Here is a 19,108-nt window from a genome sequence, read left to right as displayed (position 1 = left end):
GGCTGTAAAGTCAGAAAGGTAGCCTAGCTTCCTTAGCGGAAAATGACTGAAATCTAACAGATTGTTATCCTAAAAATTGTAAGATAGGAAAATCCAGTTGAAAACTTAGGGCTTCTATTGGTTGCTTTTCACCTTTAATGATGAAAAGGTCTTAAAATTATAAGGTAACATATCATTTTCTCCTTTATAGTTAGGGCTTTTGTGTTCCATTTAAGAAATGTATGTGTATCCTAATACCATCCTTCTATATTTTAAAATGAATAGCACTACTGTTTAACCTTTCACATTTAGATCTACCATCTTTTTTTGTATGTGATGCGGAATAGGTCAAGATAGATGCTATTTACTGAAAAAAAAAAAAAAATCCTTTCCACTAAGCAGCAGTGTGACCTTAACAAAAAAAAATTCAGTTCATTTCTGGACTTGATTTTGATTCATTCCTTTGAATGCTCTTTGACCAACCCCACATCCTATCGCTCAGCCTTTTACTAGATCGTATCTGGAATTCAAGACCACAGCCCTCAATCTTCAACGTTGTCTTAGCTATTCTTTGCTTTTACATTTCCATATGTTATAAAATCAGCTTTATTTCCACAAAAATAAACCTAGCTGGGATTTTCACTGTAAATACAAATTGATTTTAGAGACCTAGCATCTTTCAATATTGTTTTCCAATCACAAATGTGGTACTTCCTTCTTTCTTAGGTGTTTTCTTTTTGTTATATATCCAGTATTTTCAATAGTATTACAAACGGTAATATTTTAATATTTGGTTTCTAATTGTACATTGAAAATTTTTATGCTTTAAAAAATATTGAACTTGTATTTAGTGAGCTTGAAAAATCAATTAATTCGAACTGTTTGAGCTTTTTGGAATTTTCTATGTACAACATACTAATGAGACATTTATATAACTTATGGTAAATCTACCACAGCTGGCAATTTGCATAGCTTAATCCTTTCCCCTTTTTCACTCAACACCTCTCCCATCTGGCAACCATCAGTTTGTTCATTTATTTTTAGATTCCACATGTAAGTGAAATCATGTTATTTTTCTCTGACTTATTTCATTTAGTATTATACATTCTAGTTCATCCATGTTGCCATAAATGTAAAGATTTCATTCTTTCTTATGGCTGAGTAATATCCCATTATATATACGAGGTCTGTCTGGAAAAAGTCTAACCATTGTAAATGGAATGAGAATGGTTTATGTGACATTGATGTAACCTGGCAGCCAAGGGGAGGGGACTGGAATGCACATATGTGAACCATGATGACTTCACTGTACTAGTAACTGGGGACAGTAGACACTGTTCAGTAAGCATGTATACTCTGTGGTTGTCACATTCAAAATGGCTGAGCAAGAGAGTGAGTCTGCATCGAATTTTCCATTAAGCTTGAACATTCCTCTGCAGAAACTATTCAGATGATTCAGAAGGCCACAACTATGAGAAACTGGTGAATGGCAGCTTCATTATGACAATGCACCTGCTAATGCATCACTTCTTGTGCAGACTTTTTTGGCAAAACATCAAATCATGCGGGTGGCTCAGCCACCCTACAGCTCAGATTTGGTGCCCTGCAACTTTTGGCTTTTCCCAAAAATAAAATCACCTTTGAAAGGGGAGAGATTTCAGACCATCCATCAGATTCGGGAAAATATGACAGAGCAGCTGATGGTGACTGGGAGAACTGTGTGGGGTTCCAAGGTGCCTTCTTTGAAGGGGACTGAAATGCCATTGCCCTGTGTAGTGTTTCTTGTATCATGTATCCTCTTCAGTAAATGTCTTTATTTTTCATATATATGGCTAGATAGACTTTGTGTGTACCACTTCTTCATCCATTTGTCTACAATGGACACTTGGATTGCTTCCATATCTTGGCTATTGTGAATAATTCTTCAATAAATATAGGGAAGCATGTTTTTTTCAAATTAGTGTTTTGTGTTCCTTCAGATAAATACCCAGAAGTGGAATTGCTAGATCCTTCTTTAGTATTGCTACCACAGCTTTTTTTTTTTTTTCATTTGCATGAATTATCTTTTTCCATCCCTTTACTTTCAGTCTGTGTGTGTCTTTTTGATCTGAAGTGGGTAGCATATGTACATTTTCTTATCCATTCAGCCACTCTATGTCTTTTGACTGGAGCATTTAACCCCTTTACATTTAAAGTAATTATTGACAGGTATGAAACTGTTCTGGAATTTTATTTTTTTGTAAGGAGTATAAAATTTTGCTATGTCTTCATGCTCAAAAGCAATCGTCAAAAGTTCTCCCTTTTCTCAATACCTTGGAAGAGTTTATCTAAGACTGATATATATATATTTTGTTTAAATACTACCTAAAAGAATCACCCAAAGGAACCATATATAGGCCTTTATTTATTTATCTTGTGGGAAATTTTAATAGATTCAATTTCTATAATGTAAAAATCATGTTTTACAAAATCAGGTTTAATAAATTGTTTTCCAAAATGTTCTTCCACTTCACCTACATTGTCAAGTTTATCAATGCAGTTTTTTTTTTATAATATCCTCTTTCTTTAAGGTCTGCAGGCTCTGTAGTGATGTCTCCTTTTAAATTCTTAACTATGCTAATATATTTCTTGATCTTGCTAGAGGTTCACAATGTTATTATTTGCATACTTTCTGTTTGGTATATTTGTTTTAAATTTTATTGATTTCTACTTATATCTTTATTTTGGCTTACCTTCTGTTTCATTAGGTTTAATTTGTTTTTCTAGTTTCCTGAGATGGAAGCTTAGAGCCTTTTTTTTTCCTGTCATTTAATATTTCTATACCCCCAAAATCTCAAGATTTTTCTCTTTTCACTGTCTATAATCTCCAAAGGCATTGCATCCATAGGATATGATTTCAACACATACCTGTATGTTGATTAAAATTATTTTTTTATCAGAACAGAATATTAAATCCCTCCCCAACCTATTCCCCAATCTCTCACATCATAGTATAATGAGGCCCACAACTAACCTAATTTCCCATCTGTTTTTTCCTCCTCTTTGTATATCACCCATTGATAAACAGTATACCCAGTTTCCAGGTAAAAAACCTGACAGCTACCCTGAACTCTTTCTGATATCCAATACCCAAATCCTGTTAATCCTAATTCCTCAATTTCTTTCCAATCCATGCCTCCTTCTTTAATCACCATTGCTATTACTCTTCTTCAGGCCTCAACATTTTCCTTCTGGACTTCACAACGGACTTGTTTGCCTCTAGTTTTTCTCTCTGCCCATCTATTTTGCAGAGATCTTCATAAAGTACAAATTTGATGATGTCATTCCTCCATTCCAATTTTCTTAATTATTCCTACATGAAAAAAAAAATTTCTTGGCATCGCACACAACAAACCTCTCATGTGACATTGGTGGCGCTTTTATGACACAGGGTGCTCCCTCTATGTGAATGCGCCCTTCCATCACTACTACCTCCACTGCCACACTCATTAGGAGCACTTTTCATACCTAATCAAAAGCTTCTTAGATGTGAAAATAAATCAACTGTCAATAAATCCAAACTCAAATTTGTTTACATATTTAATTTTATTTGGTATACACCACTATGACCTTATTTTCATTGAAATCCAATACAGGATTTTTTTTTTTTTTCATGATTAGTCAACTCCACAAAGACAATAATACTGCTGTGGAAGACCAAAGGTGGGGGTGGGTGGGGGGAACCCGATATATTTATTTACAATTCCCTATTTGTAAACATTTAATCTATATACTGTTACTAAGTTATAATGAGAGAGCTTTACATAGACAAGAAAATGATGCCCTGCATTTCTATTCACATTCAGCAATAGCATATTAAATACAATGTCAGATTTTCTTTTCCATTAGCCTTATGCTTTCTTGGGATAAATATCTAAATTTTCAAAAGATCTAAATATATTCAAGTGCTATACAACTAAAACTACTTGAGCCAACATATTTGGCTTAGAATTTCATTTTTAGAATAATTTAAAGTGCTATAAGCAACCTGGCAATCAACACTTTCTATAAGAACAAAACTACCTTTAAACATTAATTTACAAGATAATATACAATGTTTATCTGAAATAGCTGAAATTTCAGCACAAAGTCACTGTCACATGTATAACAGCAGGATTTTGTTTGCATAACATGAAGCTTTGAAATTAACTGATGAATTATTGCCATAATGGCTTATTATTGATTTCCTACAAAAGAGGATAAGAACTACTAGTATATTTTATCTTTTTTTTCCCTTGAGGCCACTTGACAGGAAGGTTCATATTCAACATGTCTACTACTGAATTACAATATTGTCTACTATAATCATTGCCCTTTTATAACAGTAAATGCTAATGGTAACTAATAACATATACCACTCAAAAAAAATCACAAGTTTCTTGTCCTTTTGAACAGGAACCTATATTTTGGGAGTTGGTGTGCAATAAGGCTAAAACAACAGAACTATAAAACAGTATACCTGACACAAATGTTGAAGAAATATGCATCTGTTTCATAGTTTTTGTACTTATAATGCCCTGCTACACTACACATAAATAAGTAGAATATTTTCTTGCTTGAGATATTAAATCTAGTAGGATCATCAAGTTCTCATTCTCCTTTGTCATTTTATCCTCTTTATCAGTTAATTCAATGTGAAAGCTTACGCCCAAACCTGCAGTCATGTGCACTGCAGTCTCTTTCAACCAGAATTTTCCTCAAATTCCATTTTTATTAAAATGAAATTGAGAGTACCTGCAAAATTAATAAAGAGAATGTAGTGTAAATTAAAACTAGAACTCAGAGGTCCATGAAGTATGTGTTATTTTGGCATGTGTTTTTTCCTTCTTAAGAATGACTAAGTTGAGCATGTCCAAAATTCACCCGGGCCGATCTCATGAACAAACAGCAGTACCTAGTGTTCATCCCCCCTCAATGCTCCAATTAGACTGCTCTAGTAAAACAATCAATACAGTGTTAAAAATAATAAACCAAATTTGGTTCAACAGAAGAGCACCATCCTTTTAGGAGATTGAGATAACATGGATTGCAGATGAGGCGGTGACTATGATCGAAATACTGCCAAACTTCTGACAAAACCCAAGCTGTTACACTGCATGGACCCACGCCACGGTCTAACCCTAAATGAACTCTAACTCTGGGACAGAAATATGATTTAGAAAATAAATTTCAAATTATAACCGCAATAAACGGGGATACGGACTAATTTTAAAGCACGAGTAACATGTTACATTTGTATTGCTTCTTGAACTTTCCAAACAATGCTTGTCCATGTCAGGTTTGGGCCATTATCCTGCTAAGACAGAGAGTCTTATGTTTATTCAAAAGCCCAGATTTCAATGTCCTGGATAAAGAAATCTTCCTTCTTAGAAAGTGTGTGATTCCCAAATGTTTTACAAGAATGGCTTCTTCCATGGTAGAGATCGCCATCAAGCCAAAGGGCAAATTCTCCCCTGCAACACATACAACAGTTTTAACAATAATCTCTTAATATTTATGTCCTGAGTAGTAAAATAATAATTGCAGAGGTTGTAAAATAATTTAAATGAGACATTTCAATATGCAACAACTCTAAAATCATTAAAACTTCCAAATCCTTCTCTATTGTTTTCCACACTGGCACAAGGTAATTTTGTTTTGTTCATATCCCATTATAAAATCATTTACTATACAGATCAAAGGATAAGATGAAGGCTCTAAAATAAACTTCATATAGAATTAACTTTTGAGACAAGTACTGCTCTATTATTCTTTGCCTAATATTAGGGGTTTCTCTTTGGCTGTATGGTTTTAATACACAGGGTTAGCAAAAGTAGATTTACAGTTGTTCATATGGAAATTAATACAATAATCAATAATCATACAATAACAAACTGTTTCATGTACTTACAACTGTATACCTACTTTTCTGAATGGCATATTTATAACCCTCTCTATAAATCATTCCATAACAAATCAACCAAAAATGAGTGATGAAAAAGCAGACTTTATAGGGTATCATGATATATAATTTGGGTAATGCTAAAAAAAAAAAAAAAAAAAAAGGGAATGACAGAAAAACCACAGTTCCTGATCTGATTAGGCAGTTTGCAACATGACTTATTGTTAGGAAAAACCAAACAACAAAACACACAAATAACTCAACTAAGACCTCACAGCACAAAGTTACGAACAGCTTAAAAACGGGGACCTCCATAGCCTGGACCCTAAGGCCACGTGCAGTGAGACTGCTGACTCCTCTGGCTTAACAGCGAGGAATTCCTAAGAAATATGAGGGGCAAAAGCAGTTTACATTTGTGGCTACCCTAAACACAACTTATTCCTGTATAATTATTAATTATTGGCCTTGACTAGTGTGGCTCAGTTGGTTGAGTGTCCTCTGCAGAACAGAAGGTCACCAGCCCCACTCCCAGCCAGGGCATGTGCCTTGCTTGCAGCCAGGTCCCGGGTTGGGGTACATGTGAGGGGCAACTGACCAATGTTTCTCTCCTGCACCGGTATTTCTCTCCCTCTCTTTCCTCCCTCCCTTCGCCCTCTCTAAACAAAATACATTTATGCATTTTTATTAATTATGTTATTTTTCATATAAACACTAACTGTAAACCTATGTTTGCCCCAGCCGGTATTTAACATGAGTTTGTTAGAGGCATAAAAGTTCCACATTATCTAAGATAAAATGTGGGGTTCAATCTCTAATTCCCAGCTGAGAAAGCACGAGTTTGCTCAAGGTCCCCCACCTACCATACACTGAGGCTGCAATATGAACCATGCCTATTTGACTCCAAAGCCCACATTCACTCTATCACTGTCAGAATTTTGATTTCTTTGGGGCTCCTATTTGGAATTCTGGAATATCAAGTGTCTGCAGCTCCCGTTTTCTGAGACTGTACTTTCTTTTTTTAAATCCTCACCCAAAGATGTTTTTACTGATTTTTTTTTTTTTTTTTTAGAGAGAAACACTGATCTGTTGCCTCCTGTACATGCCCTGACCAGTGATTGAATCCACAACCTGGCATGTGCCCTGACCAGGAATTCAACCTGCAACCTTTTGGTGCACAGGATACCACTCCAACCAAATGACACACCTACCCAGGGCTGCACTCTCTTTCTTCAAAAACAGTAATTTTTTGTCTTAATTTGTGAACAAATTTGCCAAAGGTAGTTTAGTTTGGTGGAATCATGTTGTATAATCAAAATCAAGTTCCAACAGACATCTACTGACATTATGTATGTTATTTTCAAAGACACATGGCACCCTTAACTTAAAATTATGAGCCTTTTACTTGTGAGGCCTTCCTGGAGAGCTAACAAAATCACACGGAACACTACCATTATGGGTAGGGCTGAATGACTGCTCCCTCCCCACCAAAAAAAAGGTATAATTGGAACACAGAGACATTATATGCAGATTCCAACAACCAAAGATAGCATAGTTTTTAGTTACCTGGTTATGTCCTTCAGAGAAGGCTTTAATAACTAACTACGGTTACTTTTTAATCAATGAAATCATGTCTTCTATACTCCTATCCATCGAATTTGCTAGAAACACTCAGAATAATGAATACTCCTACAGGCTAATAAGATTCTGTGGCCTGAATATCCTCAACTGTGAGAAACAATACTTTCATAAGTTTGGAAATTATTTGCCAAATTTTATGGCTGATCTTGAAAGAGAGAGAGAAATACTAAAGAAAGAAGCTGATGTTTGTTTGCTAAGCAAGCTACGTCCAAACACCATAAAGGAAGCTGGGATACCAGAATAAGAAAACAAAGTTTCTCATAGTGCTTACTATGCTGAAAGAATCGAATCAAGCTACTGACTGACTCATACTGTTAAAAACAAAACAAAAAAGAAAAAAAAACCCTGAAAACTTGGGATAGGGGGCAGAGTCACTAAAAGTTTTTGCAAAAAAAAAAAAAAAAATCAATTATTGTCTAAAAATATCAGTCCAAATAGTCTCTAGGGTAGAATAACATGAAAACAATTGGACCTTTTTTATACATTGGTAAAAATAGCAAACCACTATGGAATTTGAAAATTGGGTAAGTTCTATGGTATCAGTATATTTCTTTTTCAAATACTAAGGAGTCACTGTATTCTAATAATAGGATGGTTTTAATCAAAAAGGAATCAACCAAACAACATTTTAAAAAGAATATTCTACCAATGGTTTCAAATACTGCACTTAAGCACCTTCTTGCATATAAATTATACTTTCTTAGTCATAACATATAAATTAGGATTCTAATGCCAAAGCTTTCTAAAGATAACTCATTTTATAAATAACACAAATAAATTTTTAAACCTTCTTAAAAATCTTATGGTAAAATGTTCAAGAGACTTACCCTCCACCACCAAAAGCTAGTGAATCCATGTCTCCTTTAATAAAAAACATATTATCTCCTGTCCACTTAAAGACCTACATAAATAAATAAAGAAAAGCTTTAAATATGTAGATGAAAATCATCACTAAACAGAGTTAGTTTTCCTAAACCCTAAATAGTTAACAAATCTTAGATGGACAGTAAGAGCAATCATAGCAAGAACAAAAAGTTGGGGCAGAACATTGTGGTGCTTTGAATTTTGGTGTTTGTGTGACTACATTTAAAAACACATGATCTAATGCAATGAAATCTTCAATTCCAATTTCTCGAAACTTATTATTTCTTCACACATACTTCTCTTTTCTAACTATATAGGTATTAAGAACTGGACGATTAATGAAAATAGAAGGTCAATTTAAAACACTGATATGGATGCCACTAACTTTTATTTTAACATTAAAACATAAATGTTAAACATAAACATAAATTGTAATAGGACCAAGGGCATATCTTTGGGTATGTATTTGAACTACCATCATTGTTCTTATCAAAGCTAATGACACATTTATGATTTCCAGTTTCAATTACTTTAAAGAGTAGTGAGAACATAAAAATACTTGAGAAGTCCAAGGGGAAAACTTCTGGATGTTAATATCCCTAAATATTTTTTCTAACCCTTTCATTGGAGTTTTACCTAAACCTAATACAATAGCAATTTCTAGCACCTTGCCCTTATCAAATTTTTCCAAAGTATTCATCATAGTTTTCAACAAAATAAACCTTAATGCTCACTTTTTCATAGTTATATAACATTTGATTAATTATATTATAACATTTATCAGGTAGAAATAGCACAAAAAGTTTTGAGAATAAGCACAAATGAAGCTTAAAATTTTTGTAGCAACTTCAAGCTTCCAGATAGGTGTGTAAGCTGATGGGTTTTATTAAGAGAATGGAAACCACTGGCTTATCTGTTGAGCTAGTTAATTACAAATTTGTTAAGGAAGCTTCTGTTGTGTTCTCAAATCCTTCCTATTTTGTTCATTATAGAAACATTTTCTAAAGACCACTCATTTTTTTTTTTTAAACCAAATCTGTTGATTGCTTTTTCAAGATTATCATTTCCTCTCTCAGGAAGGTTTGACATACTGAACCTTAACATACCTGAGATGCTAGGGTTGCACACAATGTTTTGAACAGGATCACACATTCACTAAATTCATGTATACCTTTACATTTTAGATCTGATTGGCATTAGAACGTACTAGATTTTGTTGTGTATAATGACTACATACCATGGGCATAACAATCCCCTGTATAATGAGCATTATATATGGCAAAATATGGTATTCAATTTAGTCAAGTTAGTCAAGCTAGTCAAGTTAGTATTCAAGTTAGTCAAGCTACAATAAATAGAAAACTAGGTAATCATTTTTTAATTAAACACAAATAATTTATTGTTTAGGTTTTCAAGATATACATCATTAAGCTTAATTGGTCATTAAAAGATTCTAGGAATTTCACGGTGACAGTTCATAAAAAGAATAGTAATGACGTATACATCCTTCTGAACACACGATATGCATTTGGCACCATGCCCAGTGTTGTACAGCTAAGAGTCTCATTTAATTTTTAAACAACTCTGTTATACTTTATGGTCCATATTATATCAACACAAAAAAGCTCAAAATTATTTTCAAAAGGTGCTGTTTTCAGTTAGTGAAAAGCAGAGATGAGCGTCAAATGCAAGTGTATGTGACTCCAAAGTGCATGTTCCTTTCATTACGCCATCTCTTTATAAGCTGAATATTGGAATAACTGTCCTTACCTCAAACTCTGGACAGAATGTAAAAACAAAGGTCTCTCCAGTACCATAAAAGCCATCACTCACTTTAAATGGTTCAGATGCTAATGCACCAAAAACCTAAGGATTAAAAAAAAGGCATATTCAATGATGTATTAATTTGTTAAGCATTATCCAACTACATGTTTAAGTAAAATGCAAGAAAAAAAAATCCAGTAAAGTATTATCTATTTGTATTTAAAAAGATAAACATGATCAGTTGCTATATAATTCATATTAATACCAAGTATAAATCATACCAGTTTAAAGTTTTCATAGTTTTAAAATCTAAAAAGATGATTATAACAATTAAACAGGAAGCCTTGAAAAATGGTTCACACACATCAGGAGGACTTACACGCACAATGTATGTACAATAAAGGTAACGTGCTGCTGTGGGAGTGTGGCACTCAAGGAGGCAAATCCCCTGAACTACAGGTAAACATTCTACTACTAAAAAAGCATGCCATCTTTCTCTCCATTAGACAGTAAACTCCATGAGGGCAGCCTTTGGATGTGAACTGTTTGGCCCTGTAAGACTGTGGCCTTACAGAGTACAAGACACACGGATACCTTAAGCAAGGACAAATGAATAAAGAGACCCAACAAGTCGTTTCAGTGCTCTGGGTCTAAGTTTCTGCATCATAAATGGAATGTAGACAGTTCGACAAATGAGCCCTACACTCACTGTCTTTCCTGACATTCTATTTTTATAGTCTTAATTTTTAATATAGATTTTATTACTGAAAGGTATATATTTTATGTATATAACATATGTGTATATATAAATATAAATGGACAGCTCAATTTTGAATGATCACAAAGCAAAGTCCCATTTAACCTTCATTCAAACAAGAAACAGAGTAACACCAGAACTCCAGAAGCCCTCCTGTGCCTCCTCTGCACCAACCCTCCCACCCTCCCCAAAGGAGGCCGCTAGCCTGACAATACTATAGATTTGTTCTGCCCATTTATGAACTTTCTATAAATAGAGTCATGAGAAAGTAACTCTTTGATGTCTGATTTTTAAAAAAGATTTTATTTATTTACTTTTAGAAAGAGGGGAAGTAAGGAAGAAAGAGAGGGAGAGGAACATCCATGTGCGAGAGATACATTGATTGGTTGCCTCTCACATGCCACCAACTGGGGGCCTGGCCCGCAACCCAGGCTTGTACCCCAAGTGGGAATTGAACCAACCTTTCAGTTAGCAGGCTGATGCTCAATCCACTGAGCCATACCAGCCAGGGCTAGCGTCTGATTTTGAACTCATAATGTTTGTGACACTTATCTCTGCTTAGGCACATAACAGTAGTTCATTTTTATTCCCTCAAATATCTTTTATTGGGTGTATAACTTTGGGGAAGTTGATACACCTGTTTAAGTCATAGTTAACTCATCTTTAAAACAGGGCTGAAAAAAATATCAGTCTCACAGGGCTTTGATGATTAATTAAGATAATGCATATAAAGCGATCAGACAAGTGTGCAATATAAGCACACTAAAGATATTAGTAGTAGTGCTTTGTTTTGTTTTTTAAATTAACATTGCTATTTGACCCTCTCATTACTCTCCAGTGTTGGTAATGACCTGAACTTGCTGTTTTAGGGGCACACCAATGTTTCTCTTGCTTATCTGTTGTTTTGGTCTTGGTATCATCCTTACACAGTTATCTTTAAAAACTTTAAGCATGCTTCAAGACTGTCAATTTCCACCTTGTCTTGTGAACGTCACTCTCATCTCTCCCAAATAGATATGAACACCCCTTAATCTAAGTACTTCTTTTGTTTTTTCTAGGTATTTATTACTTGGCATATTTTTCTTGGCATTAAGAGATAATAATATACCACGTTTTGCCATGTATAATGAGCAACCATATTTTTGTGTGCATCATACACGGGATTATTATACCCATGGTATGTAATCATTATACCCATGTATAAGGTGCATCCTTATTTTTCCCCTCAAAAATTTGGGCAGAAACAGTATGCATTTATACATGGCAACATATAGTCATTAAATGTTCTTTTCTACCCCAGTATAATCCCTTTGAAGGCAGGAACTCTTTAAACATTATTCATGCTCAGATCTACCATCAGGAACACTCAGCACTGCCTTGCATATAAAAAGTACTCAATAAGTACCAGTTAAATTTAATAAAATGTACTATTAAAAATATTTTTTTTTAAAAAGTATATATTAGGAGTTACTGTTACTGTAATCTTTTAAAAGGAAAGGTCTATGTAGCTATTTCCATACCTGCCCATCACTGTCTTTAATCACCATCAGCACTGGGGTGTCTAGGCCTGTCATTGTTCGATAAAGGGTCTTCAAGCTTGTGCCATGTTTCCCGGTACCATAAACAAGAGTCCATGGATAGCCAATTGTTCTTGGTGGAAGATGCTTGGTAAGCTTTGAAAAAGAAAATGTTAAAATTTACTTGATAGCTTATTGTCAGTTTGTAGGATAGTAATACCAGTTGGAATTGAATGGCACTTTATAAAATACAGGCTACAAAAAATAACAGAAATTATGATTCTATAAGATACTAAGATGCTTGAAGAGTAATTGTACATTTCTCACCGTGAAATATTAATTGTCCAGTAGGAAAAGAATCATGTTGAACAAGATACAAATTAGAACAGAGACAAGAAACATGAATTATTCATAATGCTCTCTGTTTTGAATTAAGAAAAATATTGAATGGACTTGATTCAAGTTGGCTTGATTATTATTAATAATCTCTCAAATAATGGGCTACAGAGGCAGACTATCAGAGTTAGAAATCAAGCTTCAATACTTTAATCTGTGTGACTTTAACCAATTACTTAACCTCTCTATGCCCAAGTTTCTTCACTTATAAAATGCACACAGTAGAATATCCACCTCCTACAGGTATTATAACAACTACATGAGGTAATACATGCAAAGCACACAATAAGAAATTAAATATTGGCTATTGTTGCAGCGCACCTTAATTGCTTTATTAAGTTTTTAATGTTTGCTTACCTAAGTCTCCTAATACCATCTATTATACTAGTTTGCTATACTGAGTTTAATTACTCTTTCTTATGGGAGATGAAGACTATTAGTAGTAATCCTGCTTCTTCAGTTTTCAAACCAACTAAAAAGAGGCTGTTTTTCTCTGAAGGGTACACCCTCAGAAATGCACACATGTGAGTATGTCATACCTTTTCGATTTGATCTGGCAGTAAAAGTTCACTGGGATCACTTAGGTTGGGTCGAAAAGATTCAGACTCCAGGTCTGCTTTCACTGGAGCAACCTGCTTTGAATTTATGTCTTCCCGTGTAGTAATCTAAAGGAAACAGCAGCAGTATATTAATATAAAATTGCAATGTGCTTTAAAAAATGTTAGCCTCTTGAGAGAAATCAAACTTTGTATCTTAGAAAAGGTGGCTTAAGTTTTAAATTAGGATTTCAGAAGGCAAAGGATGCTCCGTCTAATAATATCCAATTCAGAAAAAGATTTTTTTAATTATAAAAAGACATTTTTCTCATCCAGTACATGAAGGACAGGTAATGAATGGTAAGCTCATACTTCTGTATAAAAGATCATTGCATGCAAACTTTAATTTTGCTGATGAAAGACGAAAGTGACCCAACTACTGTGCTCTTTATGTGTGCTATTTAAACTATGTGGGATTATTTTCTTTTTCATAGTAAACATAAAATTTGCTGAAAATAACTTCCTTGATGCTAAAATTTTAAAGAATAGTACAATAAAAAGTATAACTTCATATATGTGTGTTTGCTTTGCTGAAAACATTACCATTATTTTTAAAAATGCCTTCATTGTTTTTTATGTTCTAAACACTGAACGAATTTAAAACTACTTGTTCACAAATATGTTTTATATCAGATCAATTTGATGCATTAAAAAGAGTAAATGCTTTTGTCTGATGATCTCACTGATATTCTTAAAAAGATAAAAATATTAATTTAAACTCTTGTACAATTGCTGTTGGCACGTTTTCATATTAATTTTATTTTCATATAAAAACAATAACATTAGAAAATAAATTAAGTGAAACATAACCATTACTAATGAAATTTTTACGTTGGAAAATAGAGTTCTATTGGAGCAGATAACTAAAACGCAGCAATGCTCGGTGACTTATGATTCTATACAGAAATGAAATGTAGCTATACCATTTTGTTCCTTTGACAGATTTCTTACCAAATCTAAATAGCATATATTTTCAACCAATACATGTTCAAGAACTGTATTGTTTTTTGATGAGAAGCTAAGCTTTATTAATTCTCTCACATCATCATGCTTTACCTTTATTTTGATGATGTGAAAGGTTAAAAAAAAAAATCCAAGGCAGCATGAAAAGCATTCAAAGAAAAGAAAAAAAAATTCAGTAGTTCTAGCAAAGCCATGAGAGCATATCTTACAAAGAAGAGGAAAACACACAGCACACAAAACTGGAAAATGAATTCAACTGTATCACTTTCTTTTTTTCTTAAAGAAATCACAAAGGTTATTTTACAAAATTTCAAATAATTTATCTAGTTCTGGTGCCTAACCTATACTATTTTCTGAAGGATTTCCAATATCAACCAGGAATACCTCAAGAACAAAACAATTTATTTCACTAACATATGTGATGTGGGATTGATACAACTGAAATAACCTTAAAGAAGATAAAATATTTAAAACCTTACTATCCATTAAAAATTTTCCCATAGTACCACATCTTTCAGATTCTGTTTAGCAAAAATTCAATCTCAAAACCAAAGCCACTCTTCCAATGTTAAAATTAAATAAAACTCATCACTCAAAGAAACATAGAATGCTGAGAACAGTTCTAAAGTGACAGAAAATTCCTCTGAATATTTTTCAAATGAAAAGATGACAGAAAAGATAATCCTACAGCCTTCAAAGCATTACTGTACTGTGTAGGATATAAAGGAATTTTCTGAGGGGCTATTTTAGTGCTATAGTCAAAACAAATCCTTCAAAAATGGGATGTGCCCTGACAAAAGACTAAAAACAGGGAGTAGTCAATCTCCGGAGGGGTTCAAGCTACTGAAGGGGGCACCTGGAGCCGTCTGCAGAGTGTGCGCAGTTCTTCAGTATTTAGAGCATCGATCCTGCGGTGATACTCAGCCACTGACACTACCTGAATATGGAGACAGGAAGACAATAATTCCGCTGACAATTGAGAAGAATAGCCAACAAAAATTTTTTTAATGGAGAAATTTAAATGGGAAAAGAGAACTGTAACAAAGATATCTTTCCCCAACTCCATGCTGAAAATCCAAGAGATTTATATATCAAACTACAGTGAAATATGCATAAATGAGTTTAACCACTACATCCAACTAGTTTACAATATAAGGCTTTTTTTATGGATTGCTTCATAGAGACAGAACTTGACTAATAAGAATTCTAAAGGAAACATGTAAAACATAAATTGCTTTGCTAACATTAAAGTTTACTAAGAAAACGGCAGTTTCAATGCGTGTCTCCAAATCAGTTTAGTTCAAGCACTGTATCCTAATGGCAATGCTGGAAAAATTTCTTCTAGGCAAAGGTGACAAACATACCCATGCTACTGTATGTGATCTGTATCAGAAAAAAGGAGAAGAGGAAGCAAGAAAAAGATATGAAGTACATTTGAAAATGTAAGGCAATAAGAAAAATAAGCTCTAGAAAGTAGAAAATTAGATTTTCCAAAGCATATGTAATCAGCAATACCTTCTCAGGCACGTTGTCTACTTCAGTATTTTTAAATGACTCTTCAGTTTTTGCCTCTCCTGTATATTTCTTTATGGTTGATACTATAGCAGTTATTTGTGAATAAAACTTGATGACTTTTCTATATTCTAAATTCCTAAGGGAAATTCTGTATCTTTTGTAATTGCCTAGTCTCTTGAATAGTGCTGACTTTGAAATCCATATTTGACAAATACACATTATTACAAACAGTCCACAGAAACAGACAAATTTCCTCAGGTTGACAAGACAGCCACAGCTTTTTCAGATTGCAATGTAATTCCCCACACAGTAACCATAACAGAGTTAACTCTGGTGGTGCCATAAATATGTGCTGATTGTCCTGAGCTCTGACAAATACTTCTTGTGATCAAATATGTAGAAGTTGCCACAAAATGCAGTTAAACCATTTGGCCCATGGAGTGTAGACTTCTCAAAGGCCCTTGTTCTAGCCAGCTAAAATTAATCAGCCACCAGGGAACATTATGCTATCTTTATGAAGAACTATGTAGACCTGTTACAAAAGCTATGAAAGACAGGAGAACAGAAGAAAGGAAAAGAAACTGGACATATTTCCACTCTGGCCATTGTTATTATACTGACTTGTGCAAAGCAGCAATACTTGCTATATGACAGCTAACTTTTTAGTTACAAAAAGCCCAGTGGTTATGCCCCCCAGCTCTGGGGTACCAGATGAACCTGGGTTTGGCCCCTTCTGCTTCTTCATAAAATAATGGAAATAATAAGAGTACATACTAAATAGGGATTTTATGTAAGTAAAATGAGGAAATAGAATGCATATAAAGGACTGAATATAGTGCCCAGCATATAGCAAATGGGGACTACTATTAACACTATTTTTATTTGATCATTTTTAATCTATTTCCCGTAGTAAGGATAATGTCTGAAGAGCCTTTTCATTTATTTTTGATATGAAAATATTTCAGTTGTGACAGCACAAATATTTTGTATATCCTGAAATTATTTCTGAGATTAATTTTCCATTTCAGTATTAGATAAAAAGACCTTTAAATTAAGAACAACACAATTCTCAATGAACATGAAAAAAAATAGGTACTAACTAACGGTAAAAAGCCATGGCCTTGCTTCTCTATAGCCAGCAAAAAAAATTTCTACAAGATATTGAATGATCAGTTACAGTTTTCTTTCTTTTTCCCATGGCATTCAGTCTAATCAACAGTCTCCTAGCCAAGTATTTGCAAACTGTATAGCTTACTACTCTTCTGCATACCTTCTATCCCTCTAGTTAACACAATCTTATTTATTAAAGCTCCTCCTTTCACCGTATTAAACACACTTCCTGGATGGAAGTGAAATTGAATTATGCTCTCAAAACGAAACAGTTATAATCTAATTTCATCAACATCACTGAGAGTAGGAGCTATCAGTGAGGGAACCATGAACTGCCATTGTAAACTTCTGGTGAATTTAGAATTTCTTTAACATCACAAATCTACCTTTTCCCATTAATACTTTTTAAAAATAATGTACTCTTTTCTGATATTTACAAACTCACTACTTCCTTAACCTTCTAAATGTTTACTCATGCTGTGATGAAGATACATAAAATTGTCAAGAGTCTATGAATTAATAAAGAAAGGGGATTTGAAATGAGAACAGAAATATACTTCCTCCTCTGAAAACAAAAGAATAGAGATACAGAGTCCTAGTATATATGATAGAACTGGCATTGGTCTTAATTTTTACCCCTTGGTAAATCATACTCCATGTACAGAATTTATTACTTTACCCAAAAGATTAAAACTAAGTAGAAAACAGACTTCTTTCTACAAAATGTCCTACATCACACTTTTAATTATTAAGGAGACAGAGCTGAGGAAACCAAGACCTTCTAACTAAAAGTATATTCACTGTTCAGCTAAAAAGTCATTTATTGAGGAATGAAGCGGCCTGCATATACTGCTAAGTCCCACAAAGGTGCTAAGTACAATATGACCGACCCTCTGCAGAAAGTGCTTACTCTCTAGTCTTTTCAGCCTTTCACAAAGGACTCGCACACAAAGGAGGTGTTTTAAAGCATTTATTTTCACAGAATTACAAATTAAAGGCAGAATTAAATCTACCCATCTCTGTTACAAAGGAACTAAAAACAGCAACCAAAACAGAACAAAAGCTGAAAATAAGAGAAAACTTAATTTTTATTTGTTTTACAGGTATAGGTTGCTGTCAATCCCATGAATAAGAACATGTTCTTCTAGATGTAAAGACCCATATTATGGTCTAACAGTCCTCGTTCTGGATGTTCCAGTATTCGCCATTGAGCCTGGCAGACAAACGAACCAAATACCTCCTTTTCCCCAACTGCCTTACTGAGTCACAGAAGTCTGCTAGATACCTTTGAATGTGCCATTTTTATTCCCTACTTTTATTCTTTAGGAAAGGGGGATGGGGCAGAAAGAAAGATATTACCTAATCATTGACACTTACACTTACTTTAGTATCCACAAAGATACTCAACAGGAGGAAATCTAAGTCTGGGCTGCTGTGTCTAACAAAAAGGGCGCCCAGCAGCATCCCTGAGGTCACATAACCTTTTGTTCTATAATTTCATCATATACAACAAAGTTATATTACAAAATAAAACCTGGATTATGTTAAAACTTTGCTCATTTTTGCCTTACATAAAAGCTATTGTTTTCAAAGTTAATACTTTATGGAACTATATTAAATGAGGAGCAAATAGAGAATCATGAATTAGACAACTGGAAAATAGAATTGAGAGAGGGGAAAAAAAGACAAATCCAGAATGAATTCCAAATAGAACACATCAAAGTTTTGATTTGAATAAATCTTCTGTATTTAAAATTACTTCCTATTCAGTATATTTGCAGATGACACATCTTCATGAGAAGGCAGATATATTCACTGTTCTTTTAGTCAGAAAGAAACCTGTTAACTTCTTAAAACCATCCAATTACAATATGTATATATATTGTATTAACTTCCTGGAACAATAAATTTGAGAAGTGAATCTCATAAAAAGTGAATAGTCTTGTTTCTGTGTAGCATATCAGGGGAAAAGAATATTCATGACATAATCCTGAGATGTATAAATCCACTATTACAGTTGGAGACTTCAAAACTCCTCTATCAGTGATGCACACACCCAGCAGGCAGAAATTCAGCAAGGACCTCACTG

The 19,108-nt window shown here is 33.9% G+C and overlaps 1 protein-coding gene across 8 annotated transcripts in view; it reads right to left on the bottom strand.

Moving 5' to 3' along the window:
- Positions 1-3,545: 3,545 nt before the first annotated feature.
- The window catches only part of OXR1 (oxidation resistance 1), a 370,698-nt gene continuing 355,135 nt past the window's right edge, over positions 3,546-19,108 (bottom strand). For 5 of the 8 annotated variants that reach the window (XM_054590386.1, XM_054590385.1, XM_054590390.1 and 2 more), the window contains 6 exons: positions 15,251-15,331; positions 13,375-13,500; positions 12,443-12,595; positions 10,172-10,267; positions 8,365-8,438; positions 3,546-5,471 (listed from right to left, as the gene is read on the bottom strand). In XM_054590386.1, coding sequence (XP_054446361.1) covers positions 5,336-5,471; positions 8,365-8,438; positions 10,172-10,267; positions 12,443-12,595; positions 13,375-13,500; positions 15,251-15,331 — 666 coding nt within the window. In that variant the 3' untranslated portion in view covers positions 3,546-5,335. The remainder of the gene's footprint in view (positions 5,472-8,364; positions 8,439-10,171; positions 10,268-12,442; positions 12,596-13,374; positions 13,501-15,250; positions 15,332-19,108) is intronic. The other 3 variants (XM_054590388.1, XM_054590389.1, XM_054590392.1) reach the window with 1 other exon arrangement.

The sequence above is a fragment of the Pteronotus mesoamericanus genome, unplaced genomic scaffold (genome assembly GCF_021234165.1).
Source record: "Pteronotus mesoamericanus isolate MK-2021 breed Mesoamerican mustached bat unplaced genomic scaffold, CSHL_Meso_final scaffold_174, whole genome shotgun sequence".
Taxonomy (NCBI): domain Eukaryota; kingdom Metazoa; phylum Chordata; class Mammalia; order Chiroptera; family Mormoopidae; genus Pteronotus; species Pteronotus mesoamericanus.
This window is presented reverse-complemented; position numbering and strand designations above follow the sequence as displayed.